Here is an 18,130-nt window from a genome sequence, read left to right on the forward strand (position 1 = left end):
CTTGATGGACGTGAGTTTGAGTGAACTACGGGAGCTGGTGATGGACAGGGAGGCCTGGCATGCTGCGATTCATGGGGTCGCAAAGAATCGGACATGACTGAGCGACTGAACTGAACTGAACTGAACTGAACTGAATGCCACCCTTCCAGTAGGAATTTTCTCAGTCTTGAGGCTATAAAAATTGCCTACTAGCCCTTGAAAGGGGTTGGATTTCTCTTGAGCCAGCTCTCTGTTCTAACTGTGTCTCCCACTCTAATAAACTTCAGTCTCTTCTCATTCTGCCTCATATCTGGAAACTTTTCCAATCCACACACAGACCAAGACACAAACCTTTTAGGAATATACCGTTTCATATAGTTTGACTTTGGGGATCTGGTAAATGATCTGCATAATTAAAAGGCCAAATTAAATCAAAAAGGAAAAAAAATATCAAACTCTTAAGACCATGGCAGTGATATGGATTTTACTGAACACATGATGGGAAGATAAAAGGGAGGGTTATAGGAGACACAGCGCCACAAAGCAAAACTCCTAAATTAGACAGTCTTTCTGGTTTCACCCCATCTCTTCAAGCCTGAACAACCTCTAAAAACCCCCTCTGTTGTCCCAGCTCGTATCTCTCACCTAGCAGCACAAAAGCCCTGCGCTTGGCACAACAGCAGAAACCAGCTGTTGTTGTAGCAGGCCCCTGGGCAGATGCCTGAGCATTTTAGATCATACCACTGTATCTTCCATGACACAATTCTGCAAGGATAGCGCCTCCAGGCATTAAGTTTTCTCCAGATCTGGTTTCTTTTTTCTCAATCACTACAACTCACACTCATAAGCAATTTGAACTTCCTACCTAAAGTCAGTTGCTGTTGGTTCTTTCTTTTTCAAATTTAATTTTATTCATCGACTTAATTAATTATGTATTTATGTATTTCTGGCTGGGTCTTCGTTACCGCGCAGACTTTTCTCTAGTTTCGGCAAGTGGGAGCTAGTCTCTAGCTGCAGTGCGTGGCCTTCTCGTTGCAGCGACTTCTCATATTGCAGAGCACAGGCTCTAGGGCACATGAGCTTCAGTAGTTGCGGCTCCCAGACTCTACAGCTCAGGCTCAATAGTTGTGGCGCATGGGCTTAGCTGCTCCGTGGCATGTGGGATCTTCCCGGATCAGGGATTGAACCCACGTCTCTTGTATCAGCAGGTAGATTATCACTGGACTACCAGGGGAGCCTGGTGTTAGCTCTTTTGACCAATACTCTCGAGTCTTCCAGCCTCCAAAGAGAAGATGGGGATTTCCCTGGTGGTCCAGTGGCTAAGACTCCATTCTCCCAATGCAGGGGACCTGGGTTTGATCCCTGGTCAGGGAACTAGTTCCCACATGCTGCTACTAAGGCCCAGAGCAGCCAAATAAATAAAAATAAACATTAAAAAATATTTTCAAATAGAGATGACCCCTGCTTTGGCAACAGTGGGTTTGAACTAGCTGTTATCTGAAACACAGTCCTGGAAGAGAAAGAAATATTATCAAGTCAGTAGAGATAGTGCTTAAGTCCAAACCACAACAATCACCTCAAAGGGAATGTTTACAACCTCTCAGAATCAAGAAGTGCCTTGGTTTTCCCAAGCAGTAGGGAGGAGGGGGGTGTCGTCCCAGCACTTCATTTGCTCTGTGGTCACATGGTACTTTATATTTCTAGCATAGGGATGGAGAGCATTTTGCAGTAATTCACCCATAGTAATTTACCCAAAGAATGTTGACCACAGGTAACCTCTGGCTGTCTACTGCTGGAATGCCAACAGAGTCAAAGGCTGTGTCTTGTTTAAGGATGTCTCAGATCACAAAGGTAAGGCCTTGGTCCCAGGCTAATGGAAATACTGTCTTAGAGGATCCTGCCAGCTTCAGGGTCTTTCTCGGTGCAGAAAGCTGGCTGGTTAAGTACACACAGTGTAGGCACAGCAAATTTGCTGAGTTTGATTTTGGACACATTGAGTTTGAAGCACCAGTAGGCTATTCAGCAGCTGTTCAGGAAGCAGCTGGAACCTGAACTTTGAAGGACAAATTCAGGCTGAAGACACAGATTTGGGAATCACTGGTAGAGAGGAGAGGGGGCCATGGTGAGCACAGAAAGAAGACAGGAGAGGGTAATGTCCAGAGGCCAACGGTGGAGGAAGTCACTGGTGTCAAGTGCTTCAGGAAGATAGATTAAAAACACAATGGTATTCATTGGACAAGTAAAATTTTTGAAGAGGACAGGTTATGGGTGGTGGGATCAAGTATCTTGAAGAGGAGATGGGCATTTTCGCTAAGATTTCAGATTAGGGGAAAATGAAAAAAAACGCGCACACACACACAAAAAAACCCACCAGCAACAATAACCACAACAGACTGTGATATGGACAGAAGGTTAAACAAATCTTTATATTATTCTCCTTTGTGTAGAGAAATGAGGATTTTGTGGCTACAGTTTAGAGGGAATTGGGGGTAGAAACAGACTATTCTGTATATCAAACAACAATGGAGGACTTCCCTGGGGGTCCAGTGGTTAAGAATCTGCCTACCAATGTAGGGGACATGGGTTTGATCCCTAGTCCCAGAAGATCCACATGACAAGGGGCAACTAACCCTGTGAGCTGCAATTACTAAGCCCGGGCTCCACAACTACTGAAGCCCACATGCCCTAGAGCCCGTAGTGGGCAACAAGAGAAGCTGCCTCAGTGAGAAGACCGAGCACTACAACTAGAGAGAGCCTGCATGTAGGAATGACGATCCAGTGCAGTAGAAATAAACAAACAAATAAGAACAGTGGAAAGTTGGAGTCTGGTGGTTCGAGAAAGGGAAATCTCAAAAGGAAGAGGAAGACAAAGGGAAAACATGTCTCAGAGAAAACATGAAGTTGGGGCCTGACAGATGTGAGAGAGAAGCTAGAGAAAAGCGCGGGGAGTTTAGAAACTGCACTATGTTCTAACCTGTACTGGGAGCCACCTGTCTCGACAAGGTGTGCAGAATATTTCAGCCTTGAATCAGTGGTGCTTTGGGAAAGAAAGGATTCAGGCAGTGTCCAGGGTGGGGTGATGGAGACACTTTAAGAAGAAGTCTTAAAGACAGTTTAAGAAGAGTTTACTGTGCCAACTAAAAACTGTCACTAGCCACCAGTCACTGAACTTTGACATACCCTGAAGGGAATTCAGAACCAAGAGCAGGAATGAGGCACTCTGTGCTCTGGGGAAAACAGGCAGAACAGGCCTTCAGATAGTTATTTTCAGGAGATTTTATGAACACAAATTCTTGCACCTTCTTATATCTAAAAAAGCACTACAATCGTTAATGGAGATATCTGTTTCTCATGACTAGCAACAAACCTCCTGTGACCAGCAGCAGCCTTCTGTAAAAACATGTGTGAAAAGATTGCACACAATGGAGTATTACTCAGCCGTTAAAAAGAATTCATTTGAATCAGTTCTGATGAGATGGATGAAACTGGAGCCGATTATACAGAGTGAAGTAAGCCAGAAAGAAAAACACCAATACAGTATACTAACACATATATATGGAATTTAGAAAGATGGCAATGACGACCCTGTATGCAAGACAGGAAAAAAGACACAGATGTGTATAACGGACTTTTGGACTCAGAGGGAGAGGGAGAGGGTGGGATGATTTGGGAGAATGGCATTCTAACATGTATACTATCATGTAAGAATTGAATCGCCAGTCTATGTCTGACGCAGGATATAGCATGCTTGGGGCTGGTGCATGGGATGACCCACAGAGATGTTATGGGGAGGGAGGTGGGAGGGGGGTTCATGTTTGGGAATGCATGTAAGAATTAAAGATTTTAAAATTAAAAAAATAAAAAACTAAAAAAAAAAAAAAAAAGACTGCATGTCTGCCCAATTACCTACCAAAATTACGTATATATATTCAGCTCCCCTCTTACCTCTTCTGAGCAGTTCCTCAGAACTATCCGAGAGACTGTCTGCTGGCCTATAGTCCTCGTTTTACCCTAAGTAAAACTTAACTCCCAACTTTCTTATTGTGCATTGTTTTCAGGGAACAAATGCAAGCAGGAAATTAAAGCAATAGAGGCCAGGGGGAGGCTCAGACCCCCAAGTATCCTTGGCTTTAGTAGAGAAGACCAGGCTCTCAATGTATTTGGGATAGGATCTTAGATATTTTGAATATTATTTGAATATTTTTTAAAGGGATAAAATTTTGAGGCCACTACTAAGGCTGCCCAGGTGTTTAAGTAAACAAATGAATAGGGCCTGGGCTAGGAGTGTGAGCTATTTCCAGCCTGTGACCTCTTTTTCTTACTGACAATGAGGTAATCTCCTGAGGATGCTGAGAAAACGTGACAGAGCTTGAGGAAACAGTTTGGAAATAGCAGCTTGGGAATCCCCTATCACAATCTGTTTCCCTTTAAACTGCTTGTGAGCAGGCAGGTCTTAAACATTTTTTGCATCCCCAGTGCATGTGTAGCAGCTCAATACACGACGGAGAAAATGGATGAATGGAAGACAAGTGACTGAGTCTGGCTGTGGAGGTGGTGCAATCCTAAAGCCTGGTTCAGAACAGTGACCACCAATCCGGACTTTAAAAAAAATCAAGGCTGGAGGCGAAGAAAAAGAACAGCGCCAGTAACAGCGCCCGTAAGAGCGCCCGTAATAGTTCCTTTAGAATCCACCTACCAATGCAGGTGACTCAAGAGACGCGGGTTCGATCCCTGGGTCAGGAAGATCCCTCGGAGTAGGAAACGGCAACCCACTCCAGCATTCTTGCTTAGGAAATCCCATGGACAGAGAAATTTGGCAGACCACAGTCCGTGGGGTCGCAGTCTGACACGACTGAGCCAGGGAACACACACACACACACACACACACACACACACACACACACACACACACACACACACACACACACACACACACACACACACACACACACACACACACACACACACACACACACACACACACACACACACACAGTCCTGCTCCTTTACGGGGCGGGGCTGGGGCGATTCGCCTCTGCCCTTCAATTGACCAATCCCCGCCTCAAGGGGGAGGGGATTTCAATCTGTTTCCGCCTCACCTCTGTAAAGCACTGAATATGTTTGGGCGCCGTTCAAACTGACCAATGAACGCTCGATGTTTCCTGTGGTTGAGTCTCACCGATTGGCCAGAGTTCGTCGCCCCTCCCTCCTTGACATGCCTCTTGCCCCACCCTTTTTCACACAAGATGGCAGCGCCCAGCGGAGTAGAGGCCGCGCTTGGGGTTTGCTGAGGCTCGCTCCCTTCCCTCCTGCTCCCTTGGGCGCAAAGCGCCGCGAGCCCAGAGAACGGGGGCCGGGAGGGGACAGGGGCACCTGCGTAGCTGGACCGCGAGCCTGCGCCCAGCCTGCGCCGCCCCCACCCGGCCCCGGCCTGGCCCGATCCCTTCCGTTCCTGGTCTTCTCTCGATCTGACCCATTGCCCGGCCGTGGTACGCCACCAGCAGGCCTCCAAAGCTGAGATTTTTACTCCAGCCCGGGATCACTTCCACTTTAGAGATGTTTGGCTTCTTTCTTCCCAAACAGACCGCCTTCAAAACCGGGAGTCCTGGATCGGCACCTGGCCCTTTTTCCCTCCCCTGAGACTCCACTTCTAATCCAATTCTTCCTCAGTTTCTCTCTGATTGGAGAGACCGTTCACTTCCCTTCCAGATTAATCCTTGAGCCCCCTTCCGCCCAAATATTGACAACCCTGACACCCCCCTCAGCCGGGAGCCAGACTTCTCTGGGACCAACCCCATAGCCCTATCATGGAGGCTGTGTACTTGGTAGTGAATGGGGTGGGCCTGTTGCTGGATGTGCTGACCTTGGTGTTGGACCTCAACTTCCTGCTGGTGTCCTCCCTCCTGGCTTCCTTGGCCTGGCTCCTGGCCTTCATCTACAACCTGCCACACACGGTACTGACTAGTCTTCTGCACTTGGGCCGTGGAGTCTTACTTTCACTGCTGGCCTTGATTGAAGCTATGGTCCGCTTCACCTGTGGGGGCTTGCAGGCCTTGTCTACGGTACTGTACAGCTGCTGTTCTGGCCTGGAGAGCCTAAAGCTCCTGGGGCACTTGGCCTCCCATGGGGCGCTTAGGAGCCGGGAGATCCTCCACCGGGGTGTCCTCAATATGGTCTCCAATGGCCATGCTTTGCTGCGTCAGATCTGTGACGTCTGTGCCATCACCATGAGCCTAGTGGCCTACGTGATCAATAGCCTGGTCAACATCTGCCTCATTGGCACTCAGAACTTCTTCTCCCTTGTGCTGGCCCTGTGGGATGCAGTGATGGGGCCGCTGTGGAGGATGACAGATATAGTGGCTGCCTTCCTAGCCCACATTTCCAGCAGTGCCGTGGCCATGTCCATCCTTCTCTGGACCCCCTGCCAGCTAGTGCTGGAGCTCTTGGCCTCAGCTGCCCGCCTCCTGGCCAGCTTTGTGCTTGTCAATCTCACTGGCCTGGTGCTGCTGGCTTGCGTGCTGGCAGTGACAGTGACTCTGTTACACCCAGACCTCACCCTGAGGCTGGCCACCCAGGCGCTCAGTCAGCTCCATGCCCGGCCATCCTACCACCGGCTCAGAGAGGATGTTGTGCGGCTCTCTCGGCTAGTTCTGGGCTTGGAGGCCTGGCGCCGAGTCTGGAGCCGTAGCCTGCAGCTGGCGAGCTGGCCAAACCGGGGAGGGGCCCCTGGAGCCCCCCAGGGTGGCCCTAGGAGGCTGCCCTCAGCCAGAACATGGCGACAGGATGCTCTTCCTGAAGCTGGGCCCCGATCGGAGGCAGAAGAAGAGGAGGTCAGGATGGCCAGACTGACGGCTGCCCGGGGCCGGGAGAGGCTCAACGAGGAGGAGTCTGTAGCTGGGCAGGACCCGTGGGAATTGCTGAAGGAGCAGGAGGAGCGGAAGAAGTGTGTCATCTGCCAGGACCAGAGCAAGACGGTGCTGCTGCTGCCTTGCCGGCACCTGTGCCTGTGCCAGGCCTGCACTGAGATCCTGATGCGCCACCCCGTCTACCACCGCAACTGCCCACTGTGCCGTCGGGGCATCCTGCAGACCCTCAACGTCTACCTCTGAAGGTTTCCTCCTCCCTCCTGCCACTCCTCCATGCCCCACGCAGCCAGCTGTGCTCAGGCCGTGTTCACACCTGATCTCTGGGTCCCGGCATCCCCTGCTGCCCCCACAGTCATCGTGCTGAGTCTCTAAGCTGCATCTCCAGGACACTGAAGTGGGAAACCCTGAAAGACTGTGACTTGGGTAGGGGCAGGGTAACAGCTTTTCCTTACCCTGTGTGTCCCTGTGATGCCAAGGGTGGTGAGGGTGTCACTCTGCAAGGCCCTGGAGACTGTTCACTGTGGACTCCCCTCCAGCCAGGGCCCACCCTGATGCCAGCGTTGGGGACTCCCCCCGCTTCGCTTCTGGTTTTTCTGTTGCAGATTTGTAGGTTCTATCCTTGCATCCTCCCCACTTCCTTCCCAGCTTCTTCAGCCATGCACATCAATGTCATTTGGGTATTTTGGCAATTCAAGGGCCTTAGAATTACCTTGAAAATTTGCTTTCAGCTGGAGCTGCTATGCTCTGGCAGGCTTTGGGGGTAGTATCTCTCAGGTGCCCTTTGAGCTGCTTCTACCTGTTGTGATCTTACAAGGCTCCCTCCTTACCTGACCCGACAGCTGGGGTCAAGAATTACCCCCCAGGTGTGTGTGTATATGTGTATGTTTGCACCTGGCTTTGGGACCATGTACCCTCTGATACCCGGCATCACTGGGAACCTCAGGAGGGATAACCAGATTGTTCCTCTTCCTTTCACTCCCCACATCACAGAGAAAAAAATGACATTCCCCTTCTGTCCATCTCTCCCTGCCACTGGGGAGGGAAGACTGTGCACATTTCACTAGAGTCCAAATACAGAAGGAGCCAGGGCTGAGGGGCATGCAGCTCCCTGAGGGGTCCATCTGGCCCCAGGATCCAATGAATAAAGTGTTACAGCTCTGATGGCCTCTGTGTGCATCTTCGCAAGGGTGAATGGTTGGTTATGGTAACGGATGCTGCAGCAGGGTCTTTCAGTCCCAAGTGTAGTTGATGGGGGAACTGGCAGGGGAAGAGCTGAGATAGGGTGCTTTGGGGAGAGCCCGTGCCCTGTGTGGCTAGATTTGCTTTTACCTTCTCCAATTTGTGCCCTCTCATATGCATGACTTTTGGAAAGCTCTCCCTATCTTTTCCAGGCTTCCCTGGTGGCTCAGTCAATCAAGAATCTGCCTGCAGTGTGAGAGACCTGTAGGGTTTGATCCTTGGGTTGGGGAGATCCCCTGGAAAAGGGCATGGCAACCCACTCCAGTATTCTGTCCTGAATCCCCATGGACAGAGGAGCCTGGCGGGCTGCAGTCCATGGGGTTGCAAAGAGTCGGACACGACTGAGGGACTAAGCATAGCCCTATCTTTTCCATTTTGTCAGAATTGAGCCCTCGGAAAGAGGAATGTGAACTTACCCATTGAGCAAGTTTTCCCTCTAGTGCCATTCTTTCCAGGAGAGAACTTGGGGCTTCTGCTGCCTGGAGTCCAATCTATCCTGAGATTGCTGAAGGAGTTGGTGTCTTTGTGTCTCTTGGCAGAGAGGCGCTATGATGGGCTGGAGTATAGCTGCAGGGCCTCCTCTTGGAGAGCTGGGAGGCCTGTCTCTAGCTCCTATAATGGGCCCAGTCCCCATTGGTCATATCAATCCTCACATGACCTGCAAAGGGGTGGAGGTGGGGGGCGGGACACTACCCCATAATTGTATGTTATATGTAGGAGCATAATGCCAGAGACAGCCTTCTGGAAGGAGGGGAGGGGGGAAAGGGGTAGTTCAGGAGGAAACGCTGAGGAGAGGCCCCTCCACTTTTGTGTTGAGAGCCTGAGCTGATGTGGGCCTGGCAAGCCTGGGTTTGTTAGTCATTGGGTTAAGGGCGGGACAAGGCAGAGAGATTGAAGGGGCTCTGAGGCTAACCTCAGACTTAGTGGCGCGGCCTAGCACAGTGAGGGAGCGTTCCCCACATCCACCTTGGAGTGGAGAGGCCTGAGGAAGGGCTTTTCTGCCCCCCTTCCCCCAACCCTGGAAGGGGAGATGACCAAGGGGAGGCTTAGTTCCTTCCAGTCTCTGTTTAATGTGAGGATAAACATTTTATGAGAGAAGATAAACTTCCTGAGCTGGGAGCAAATGACCCCATTATCCCCCACCCCATCTGGAATCCTACTGGGAGACCTCAAAACCCTTCCTCTACCTAATCGCCCTAGTAGCCAGGAGCTCAAGCTATCTAGGGTCACTGCTGCATTCTGGAACTAGGGCGCCCCCTTGTGGCCATCTCCAAAATAACATCTCTAGACAGCCAGGGACACTTCACTCCCCTGGCATCAGGGACAGAGAAATAGTGTTCCAGTCATCCAGGAAACAGGCACAGAGCCAGAGCAGCCATGGGTGAAAATCCCAAGTTCCTTTTTGTTGGTCAGGGCAGGAATGTGTGTGTTGAAGCTCCAGCCAGTTCTTATGACATCTTTGAGTTAGAAAAAGGTGTGCCTTCTTGGGTGGCCAGAGTCCCCCACCAGGACACCATCCCTAGCAGGGCGCTCCTGTTCACAACCTGCACCACTTGGGTGGCAGCTCCGCGGACCGGCCTCTTCATCACCTGGGCCTGTTTTCTGTATCTCCTGGCCCAGGCTCCATCTAGCCTAAGAGCCCTCCCTTCTGCCTGAACACCCTCTCCCTCCACCCTGCTCCCTTCTCTCCCCATTCTCAAAATCAAAGCATCTCCATCAGTAAAGAGAGACAGAAGCCAGTAGGAGGGTTTTATTAGATTTATTGAATGATCTCTGAGAAAAAGGGCCCAGGAGCAGGAGGGATAAGGGAAGACCCAGAGAGACAGGGGACCAGAAAGCAAGCACCACACCTTGGGGTCCCGGGCCAGAGCAACTGGGGGGAACTACCAAACTCCTTTGATCTAGGGCAGAAATCCAGCCACTGCCCCATGCTGCCAGCCCTGATCTCAGCCTTGATCCCCATTCCCTGCCGGCAGCAGAACGGAGAGGCCCCCACCCCACCTCTGCAGTCATTCAGGACATTCCAGGGGGGCCAGCCCTCCCGGGTGATGAGGCCTTCGGTGTCACCCCCTCCTCCCCTTGGAGTGAGACAGCATGAGCTCACTTTCCAGTGGGCATCAAGCGAAGACAGGGGAGTTGTGCCAGTCAGAATACACTAGAAATCCAGAGAAGGTGCTGTCTGTCTTGATGCTGGCGTAGATGCCAATATAATCCCCCACGCCCACCTGTACCCACACCTGGTCTTCAGGCTCTAGCCTCACCATGGCGCCCCCGGAGAGCGAGGCTGGCTTGGGCCACCCCCCAAAGAACTGGAAGAAAGAGGCGATAGACTCGCCATTCTTGACCAGATCAAACTGCAGGCTAGCCCGGTAGACAGTAGCGTGGACGGCGAAGTAGTAGACCCCGGGCACCTGGCAGGTGAACTTGCCGGTGACGGCGTCGTAATGTCCCTGCTCGTTCACCAGCACGCGGTCGAAGGGTAGGGGCGCGTCCGACGGCGGGGGCACCCGGCTCTCAGAGCGCTTAGCGCTAAAGGCGGAGCGCGGAGGCACCGAGCACTCACCCGCCGGCCCGGTGGCCCCCATGGGTCCCGCCTCTCCTCGCGGCCCGGGCTCCCCACGCGGCCCCGGGAGGCCTGCGGGTGGAAGGGGGAGGGAAGCAGAGCGGTTAGGGTGCGCCCGCGGGATCCTCCCACACCCTCCCTCAGCCTCCCAGCCGCCCCTTCCCGGCTGGGGCCGCCCTGCGCCCCAGGGCCCGGTCCCCACTTCCTGCAGGGCTCGGGGCGGATCTGAGGGTCCCAGGGGTTCCGGCTCCCGCCGCCGAGTCACTCCTCTGCGGCTCCCCGATGTGACGGGGTCGGGCGGGGACGGGAGCGGCGCCCCCTGGCGTGAACCCCTAGCTCGGGACCCCGCGGGCAAGAGCCGGGCGGCGCTCACTGGAACGTCCCCACCGATTGCCGCCGAGGCGCCGCTTACCTGGCCTCCCGCCCTCGCCTTTCTCTCCCGGAGCCCCGGGCGCGCCATCGCGGCCGTCGCGGCCGTCGCGGCCCGGCAGGCCCTGGCTGCCATGGTGGCCCGGCGTGCCGGGAAGGCCCGGGTGCCCCGGACACAGGCTGGGGATCTTGTTGTCGTCCAGAGGGGCAGAGCCGGTCGCCAGGCCCAGGAGCAGCAGGGCGAGGAGCGGCCTCATGGCGCTGGCACGCGGAGCCCGGACGCCGCGGGCCTCTGGTCGTCTGTGGGCCGGGCAGGACAGGAGTCGGGACCAAGAATCCTGGGACCTGTCTCGGTCCCCACTCCCAGCGCGGCCGGCTCGGTCCCCACCCCACTGCCGTGTCCCTGAGCGAGGCTGAGTGGCCGCGTGGGGAAGAAGAAGTGGGGTCCCTAGACCCGGGAACCTCTAAAGCCCCGCGCCGAGGGAAGGACAGACCGGACCTCCCTCCTCCTCCAGCCCCGGCCGGCGCCCAGTCTTTCCCACAGTCCCCTCCCCCGGCCCCATCTCCCCGCCCCACTCACGCCCCTCCCGGCGCCCGGGGCTGCTCGCTCTCTCCGTGGCCTTCGGGGCTCTCGCTAATTCAGACCCTCCAGGTGACCCCAGCGCTGCGTTCCCTGCGCTTCTCTCCAGCCAGTCTCCCCCTGCTGCCGGTGTCTCCCTGGTCCTGGTTCGTTCCTTGCCGGCTCCGCTGTGCTCCTCCCAGACTCCAAGAGGAAACCAGTTGCTCGGGGGCCAAGAGCCCGGGCCGGGAAATAGCAGGGAAATAACTCGTGGTGTCGCGCGGCGGCCGGCCAAAGTTTGGCGGAGAAAGGAGGGAGAGGTTTGAGGCGGGCACAGAGAGGCAGAACTATTGACAGCCGCTCAGGGCATCCATAGCTCCAGGGAGCTGGAAGCAGAGATGATGCCGCTACAGAGACCAAGGATAACAGAGTCCAAGGATAAATCCAGGAGAACAGAAGCTGAGAACTGAGGGTGGAGGGTTCTAGAACAGTAGACAGCTGGATGGCCAGGGCTCAGAACAGGCCCTGCCACACGACTAGACTCTAGATGACATATTCTGTTGAATAAATGAAAATGTCAGAAGGCGGGGTGATAGAGAGCCTGAAAAACTAGATGGGAGATGAGGAAGGCAGAAGACAGGAAGTCAAGATCAGAGACTTGGGTGGGAAGGGGTCCAGATTGTCAGTGGTACAGCGTGGAGTCAGGCCAGCTGTTTGCAGCAGCTGGGGAAAGTAAAGGGATAGGGGAGGATATGGGAAGTTGGGAGGGCCCCACTAGCTCCACTGAGGACTCCTCTTCCCCTCCCTGGGAGGACCCTGAAGTGGGGGGGATGGGCAGAGTTCCATGCTGGGCCCCTTCCCTTGCTCCCCTGCCTGCCCACCCTGATGGGCAAAGGAGGGTGTGTAGCAGAGGGCAAGGGCCCCGCCGCAGGGTCAGGGCTGGGCACAAGCCTCCAGGCCAGCTGCCTCAGGCAGCCTGTTGCAGTTGAAGGGCCAGGGGGTGCCCAGTAGCACCAGGCCAGACTGGCACTGGCGCTCTGCCTCCTGGCAGACAGAGCGGCAAGGGGGAAGGACGCTGCCTAGGGGGGTGCAGTGGGGCACCAACAGCCCGCAAAGGAGCCTCCGGAATTTCTGGTAGCAGGGCAGGCTCGTCAGGCTCTGTGGAAGGAAGAGAGGAGCCCTCAGGCACCCGGCTCCCCAGGTTCCCTCCCTTCCTGGGGGCTCCTCCTTATCTCTGCCTGGAGCACCTTGTAACCTCTGAGGACCTCCACCACCTCTTCCTGAGTGGTCATGCCCACCCAGATGTTAGGGAAGGCCGTGGTGTTGTAGCTCAGACCGACGCACATCTCCACCTGGACAGGCTCACAGGCCAGCTCTGCAGGGAGGGGAGGGGAGGGTCACCCTGGGGAGCACTCACTGGCTGTGTGACTGGGGACAAGTCACCTAATTACCCTTTATGAGTCAGATGGGGTTTGTTGTGAGAACCAAAAGAAATAATATGGAAAGAAAGTGAAAGTGTCAGTTGCTCAGTCATGTCCGACTCTGCGACCCCATGGACTGTAGCCTGCCAGCCTCTTATGTCCATGGAATTCTCCAGGCAAGATCCTGGAGTGGGTTGCCATTGTGAGAATCAAAGGAGTTAACACAGAGAGATGCCTTATATACATGTCGAGGGTTCCTGTTCTCGGGAGCCTGCTCCAAGCATCTTTCGCCAGCCCCGGGCATCATGCAGGCACCTCTGTGATCTCAGGGAGCAAGGGTCACCGACATTGGCAGAATCACTAGCCATCTGGAAGGAATTCCCCAGGGCTCACCCACATCTCTGAGGTGGGCCCTGGAGAGAGCCTCTGTGTGGCAAAGGCTGGACTGGTTCTTGAAGCCTGAACCATCGTCTCCCAGATTCCCATTTGTCTTGGGGGTAACTCTAAATGTTGTTGCCACGGCTAGGGGAGAATCTCTTCAGGATTTGGTAAAGTGGTCTAGAGTCTGAACAGGGGGCCCTCAGCCCCCATCAGGAAGGATAGGGATAACTGTTAAGATGTGTGCCCATGGGTTTCTCTGGATGGGCACCCAGCCTTCCCAGGCCTGCCAGCCCTGCCCACAGTGCAGGGCAGGCTCCTCACCTGGGGGTGGGAACAAGGGGCTGCTGCAGTTGTCATTGGCGCAGTCTCGCCACGTGCTGCACATCCACTGCAGACTCTTACACCCTCCATCCTGGCAGGAGAACTCTCCGGGCCTACAGGGGCCTGCAGGCATGGGGGGACATGTCTGAATCCCCATGGCCTTCACTGTGCCTAGACCAGGGTCTAGAACCCTTCCCCATTCTTCTGGAGGCGCCCCTACTGCCCACACCCAAGCGCCCAGGGCCACCTACTCTCTGTGGCGTTGAGGGCCCGGTAGGTGGCTGAGAAGCCCCCAACGCTGAAACCATGGTCTGTCCTAAAGAGCACTGCCAGCTGGTGGTGCGAGGAGATGAGACGTGGGGGCGGCTCTGCTCCACAGAACCTGTCCAGAGCAGGCAGGAATCCTGGCATCGGGCCCCCCTGGCTGGGCGAGCATGCATGAGGCCTCTTGCAGGCCTGGGGGGGAGCTGGGTGTTCTGGACAATGCCAGAGGGGATGGGAGGCATAGTCATTGACTCATGGGAGGAAGACACACATGTTCAGTAGACAAAGTACTAGACACACTGCTTGAACTTGAGCCACTTCCACCTAGGGAAAATCAGTGAGGGTCCTGGGGGAACTGGAAATGGACCCAGGAGAACTGGGAGTGGGAGAGGCCTGGGGAGGGCTTCCTGGGGGAGGCAATGCAAGGACTCGAGGCAAGAGGGACAGGCACAAAGGACAGGTGCGGAAGGACAAGCCTCTTTTTAAAAAGTGTGACAGCGAGGAGACCTTCAGCTTGGTGCAAGAGAGGACAATGAGGCTACTGAATGGGGGTGGTAATTTGTGGGCAGCCTTGACGTCAGGCTGTGGAGGCGGGGTGTATCCTTGGCTCCTCTCGTGGTTCTGCCCTGTACCTGTCCAGGAGGCTGAGGGCCCCAGAGTTGTGGGCCTCGTACACCTCCACGTAGTCAGACTTGCACTCATCCTGAGCTTCCAGGCTGAAGTTGTGGAAGAGCAGTTCGACGCCATGTCCAGCAGGCACCGAGATATGCCAGGTGCAAAGCTGGGGGAGGGCACAGGTGGAGTAATTTACGGGTTCCTTCTCCTGTTCCAATCGGGGTCCCCAGGCTGAACTCCAGACGGGCTTTCCCTGGTTGCAAGTTGGGTAGGGAGTGGGCGGGCTTGGCCTACACCACTCTCATCACCATTGGTGGAAGGGCCTTTAACTTGTCTGGTCTCAGAGATAAGCTTACCCAGCACAGGAGCTGGGTACCTAGTAAGCGCTTAATAATGTCCCCTTCCTGTTTGCTTGATCTCTGGTCTTTCCAGGTACAAGGAGTATCTGCCATGCTGTTCTCAATCGCACTAACCCCGCTGTTCGGGTGTGCCCACACGTGCCCCACTGCCCTCCCTGTGGAGCACTGGCTGGCTTACCTGTTGGTGAGGGTACTGCTGCAGGTAGCTGGGAGCAGAGAAAGTGCCCTCAAGCCCAGTCAGGTTCCCCCCACACCCTGTAGAGAGGAGGGCGGGAGGCTCATGAGTTTGCTAGGCTCTGTGCCTTTCGCCAGTAGGCCTGGCAGTGACAGCGGTGAAGAATCTTGTCTGTGCCCATGGGAAACAAGTTCTGGGTCGGAAGGATGACCAGGCAGGTTTGGAGCTGGGCCAGGCCGGGAGGGGTCCAGCCTGCACCTGGATCAGACAGTACCCGCCCCGAGGCTGATCGGACCTGTACCTGAAAACTTGGCACTGCAGTTGGTCTCGTCACTGCCATCAGCACAGTTGGCAAAACCGTCACACACTGAGTCACGCAGCAAGCAGACGAACTGGTCACAGGGGAACTCCTCGTGGGCACAGCTCCCTGGGGGTAGGCATCTGGATTCAGAACCCTCTAGAATCTCTGCCGCTTTTTTAGGGCTGGGAGCAGCTGGAGTTGGCCAGTTGATGGGTAGCTGGGCATTTGGTGGGAGAACACTCACCGTGTCCAGGGGCCACAGCCTGGTACCAGGCATGGAAGCCAGATCCTTCCACACTGCTGTCAGAGACGAAGGCCAGCCGGAGGCGGCTGGCGTTGGTATTGAATGTGGGGGGAGGCACCCTCCCACATACTCTGCGAGAAGCCAGATTGGGGGTGATGGCAGCTCAGAGCTCAGGGCAAGCGGCAGTGGAGCCTGCCTGGGCTCTGTGGTCCTCTTTCCTGAAGCCCCATCCTGGGGACGATGTGTCAAAAAAGGTTCTGTTCCTTTCCAGCAGAGCCGTGACCTCCCTGGCACCTGCTTGTCCATCCTTGAACCATTGATTAATGGGAAAGACATGTGGGAGCTCCAGCTTCCTGATTTGGAAGCCAAGGTCAGAGAGGGGAAGTGACCTTCCCAAGGTCATGTAGTAAGATGGTGGCAGAGCTGGGCGCAGAGGCCAAGTCTCTCCATTTCTTCCTCCCAGTCAAGAGTTTCCCTCTGCACCTTCCTGGTTCTGCCCTCCGGACAGTTGTTCAGGACAGGGATGAGAGAGTAGGGGTTGGGATCTCCGGGGACAGAGGAACCTACCTGAGGAGGGGGCCTTCAGGCTCGGGAGAGATTTCCAAGCGATCGAAAAGACAAGAGGCCACGCTCTCCATGCTGAGAGTTTCGATCTTGAGCTGTATTGCGTGGTCTGTGTCCACCTGGATATGCCACACGCAGTGGGCGTTGGGTGGGTAAGGGTCTGGGTAGTTGGGGCTGCTGAAAAAGCCCCTTGGGCCGGGAAGGAGGCCCCCACAGGCTGCAGAGATTGAGGTGAGCAATCAGAGGTCAAAAGAAGAGAGAGTTTTGTTTTTTTTTTTTTCCTCTCAAGGTGTCTTTTCCTGCATGTCCCCCTCCTGCCATCCTGGGCCCTTCTCCAGGAAGATCAGCCCTGAGTACTCACCGGACTGAGGTGCGAGGCTCACTCCTGCCTCCGGTTGCCTTTTAGGGGTTCCAGTTGCCTGGGAGGTGGTGGTGGAGGTGGCAGGGGTAGTGCCAGTGGTGGCGAGGCCTCGGGAAGGCAGTGGACGGTAGGTGGCCCCCGGTGGGGCTGTAGCCTGCAATTCTGGAGGTGACAAGATGGGGGAGGGGCCTCAGAGGCTCTGGATCCCTCGGGGGCATGGGCAGAAGAGCTCTGGGGTCTCATCCTAAAGCCCTTTTTCCAGCAGGCCCTGGGGACTTACGGGCCAGGATGATGGCCACCAGCAGCCCGAGCAGCAGGAGCAGCAGGCCGGCCAGCAGGAGGACACACAGCCAGGAGAAGTGGCAGTCTGGCTGCAGCCATCGGGGATGCCGACCTGCGGACAGGCAGGGCGGGGTTTTGAGAGCCCTCTCCCTAGGGCATCCCTCACCTACCACCCTGAGCTGCCAGGCCTTTATTGTCCTACCCCCGGGTCACCCCCTGAGATGGTTACCTTGCCAGGGAGCTCGGGCGCTGCAGTTGGCGTCCTCCCGGAGGGCGGGGAGGGGGCAAGATGGCCCTGATTCAGGCTCGAAAGCAGGATTGCAGAACTCAGTCTGAAGGGAGAGATCTGAGGGCTGAGGGCTGGTGGCCGTGCTGCCTGGCAGGTGTGCTCACGGGGCACAGCAGCCCTAGGCAGGCGTCTGGGGCTTGTGGGAGCTGCCCTGGTGGCCCTTACCTTGCTCAGCTCTGTCGTTTCCACACAGACGACGATATCTGAGCAGTCCTTCATGGCTCTAGGCTCTGCATGGCTTTCTGGTGTCCCTGTGACAGCAGCGCAAGGCCCCAAAGAGCCCACTTCCTGCCCCAGTCCCCCTCTCGAGGGGCAGCCTCTGCTCCCTGAGGCCGGGGGGCAGTCGGGCTAGACCAGCTCTCCTGCTGCCCTAGGCAGACTGGCTCAGGTCGCTGGCTATTCAGTCTCCGTGTGGGGGAAGGGACAACAGCCAGAAGGAATTCGCAAAGGCATGGAATGGTCGCTTAATCCAACTCAGCTGAGGATGCTGAAGTTGAGGCCCTGCCACACAGCAGTGGTCCTTAAAGGCACAGGCCATGGCTGAGGACACCCTGCACAGGAAGCTGGGTGCTCTGTGTGGGCTGTGGCGGGGAGCTGGTCACCCCCTTTCTTAATCTCACTGAGGTGTTGAGTGAGTGCTGGGAGGGAAGGGGGGCAGTGGGGCAGTCTTGCAAGCATGAAGGAGCCTTCAAAGCCAGGTGTGAGGACTTGGCAGCTTCAGAGCCCGAGTCCTGAGGGCCCTGGACAAAAACAGCGGCCTTCTGCTCCTTCCAGGCTTCCCAGGTGGCTCAGGGGTAAAGAATCTGCCTGCCAATGCAGGAGACAGGGGTTCAATCCCTGGGTGGGGAAGATACCCTGGTGAAGGAAATGGTAATCCACTCCAGTATTCTTGCCTGGGAAATACCATGGACAGAGGAGCCTGGTGGGCTACAGTCCATGGGGTCGCAAAGAGTCAGACAACCGTTTAGCGGCTAAACA

The 18,130-nt window shown here is 55.4% G+C and overlaps 3 protein-coding genes and 1 long non-coding RNA gene across 5 annotated transcripts; 1 reads left to right on the forward strand and 3 right to left on the reverse strand.

Moving 5' to 3' along the window:
* Positions 1-448: 448 nt before the first annotated feature.
* On the reverse strand, positions 449-5,007 carry LOC114118398 (uncharacterized). The gene is made up of 2 exons (XR_003591764.3): positions 4,676-5,007; positions 449-1,489 (listed from the first exon to the last, which is right to left on the reverse strand). It is a non-coding gene; the product is annotated as an uncharacterized LOC114118398 (long non-coding RNA).
* A 211-nt stretch (positions 5,008-5,218) lies between these two features.
* Positions 5,219-8,006, forward strand: RNF26 (ring finger protein 26). The gene has a single exon (XM_004016101.5). The coding sequence runs from the start codon at positions 5,787-5,789 to the stop codon at positions 7,086-7,088; it is 1,302 nt and encodes a 433-aa protein (XP_004016150.1). The 5' UTR covers positions 5,219-5,786; the 3' UTR covers positions 7,089-8,006.
* Positions 8,007-9,827: 1,821 nt separating this feature from the next.
* C1QTNF5 (C1q and TNF related 5) lies at positions 9,828-11,783 on the reverse strand. 2 transcript variants are annotated; one of them, XM_027979321.3, is made up of 3 exons: positions 11,597-11,783; positions 11,060-11,316; positions 9,828-10,719 (listed from the first exon to the last, which is right to left on the reverse strand). In XM_027979321.3, the coding sequence occupies exons 2-3, from the start codon at positions 11,271-11,273 to the stop codon at positions 10,202-10,204; spliced, it is 732 nt and encodes a 243-aa protein (XP_027835122.1). In that variant the 5' UTR covers positions 11,274-11,316; positions 11,597-11,783; the 3' UTR covers positions 9,828-10,201. The 2 variants fall into 2 exon arrangements, with proteins under 2 accessions (XP_027835122.1, XP_060255775.1); XM_060399792.1 differs by lacking the exon at positions 11,597-11,783 and having other exon boundaries at positions 11,060-11,553.
* Positions 11,784-11,900: 117 nt separating this feature from the next.
* MFRP (membrane frizzled-related protein) lies at positions 11,901-17,533 on the reverse strand. Its single transcript, XM_027979003.3, has 13 exons — positions 17,318-17,533; positions 17,093-17,195; positions 16,862-16,975; positions 16,582-16,743; positions 16,224-16,437; positions 15,657-15,787; positions 15,413-15,538; positions 15,115-15,191; positions 14,595-14,743; positions 13,950-14,080; positions 13,699-13,821; positions 12,823-12,950; positions 11,901-12,733 (listed from the first exon to the last, which is right to left on the reverse strand). The coding sequence occupies exons 1-13, from the start codon at positions 17,369-17,371 to the stop codon at positions 12,509-12,511; spliced, it is 1,737 nt and encodes a 578-aa protein (XP_027834804.2). The 5' UTR covers positions 17,372-17,533; the 3' UTR covers positions 11,901-12,508.
* Positions 17,534-18,130: the final 597 nt, after the last annotated feature.

Source organism: Ovis aries, chromosome 15, assembly GCF_016772045.2.
Source record: "Ovis aries strain OAR_USU_Benz2616 breed Rambouillet chromosome 15, ARS-UI_Ramb_v3.0, whole genome shotgun sequence".
NCBI lineage: Eukaryota > Metazoa > Chordata > Mammalia > Artiodactyla > Bovidae > Ovis > Ovis aries.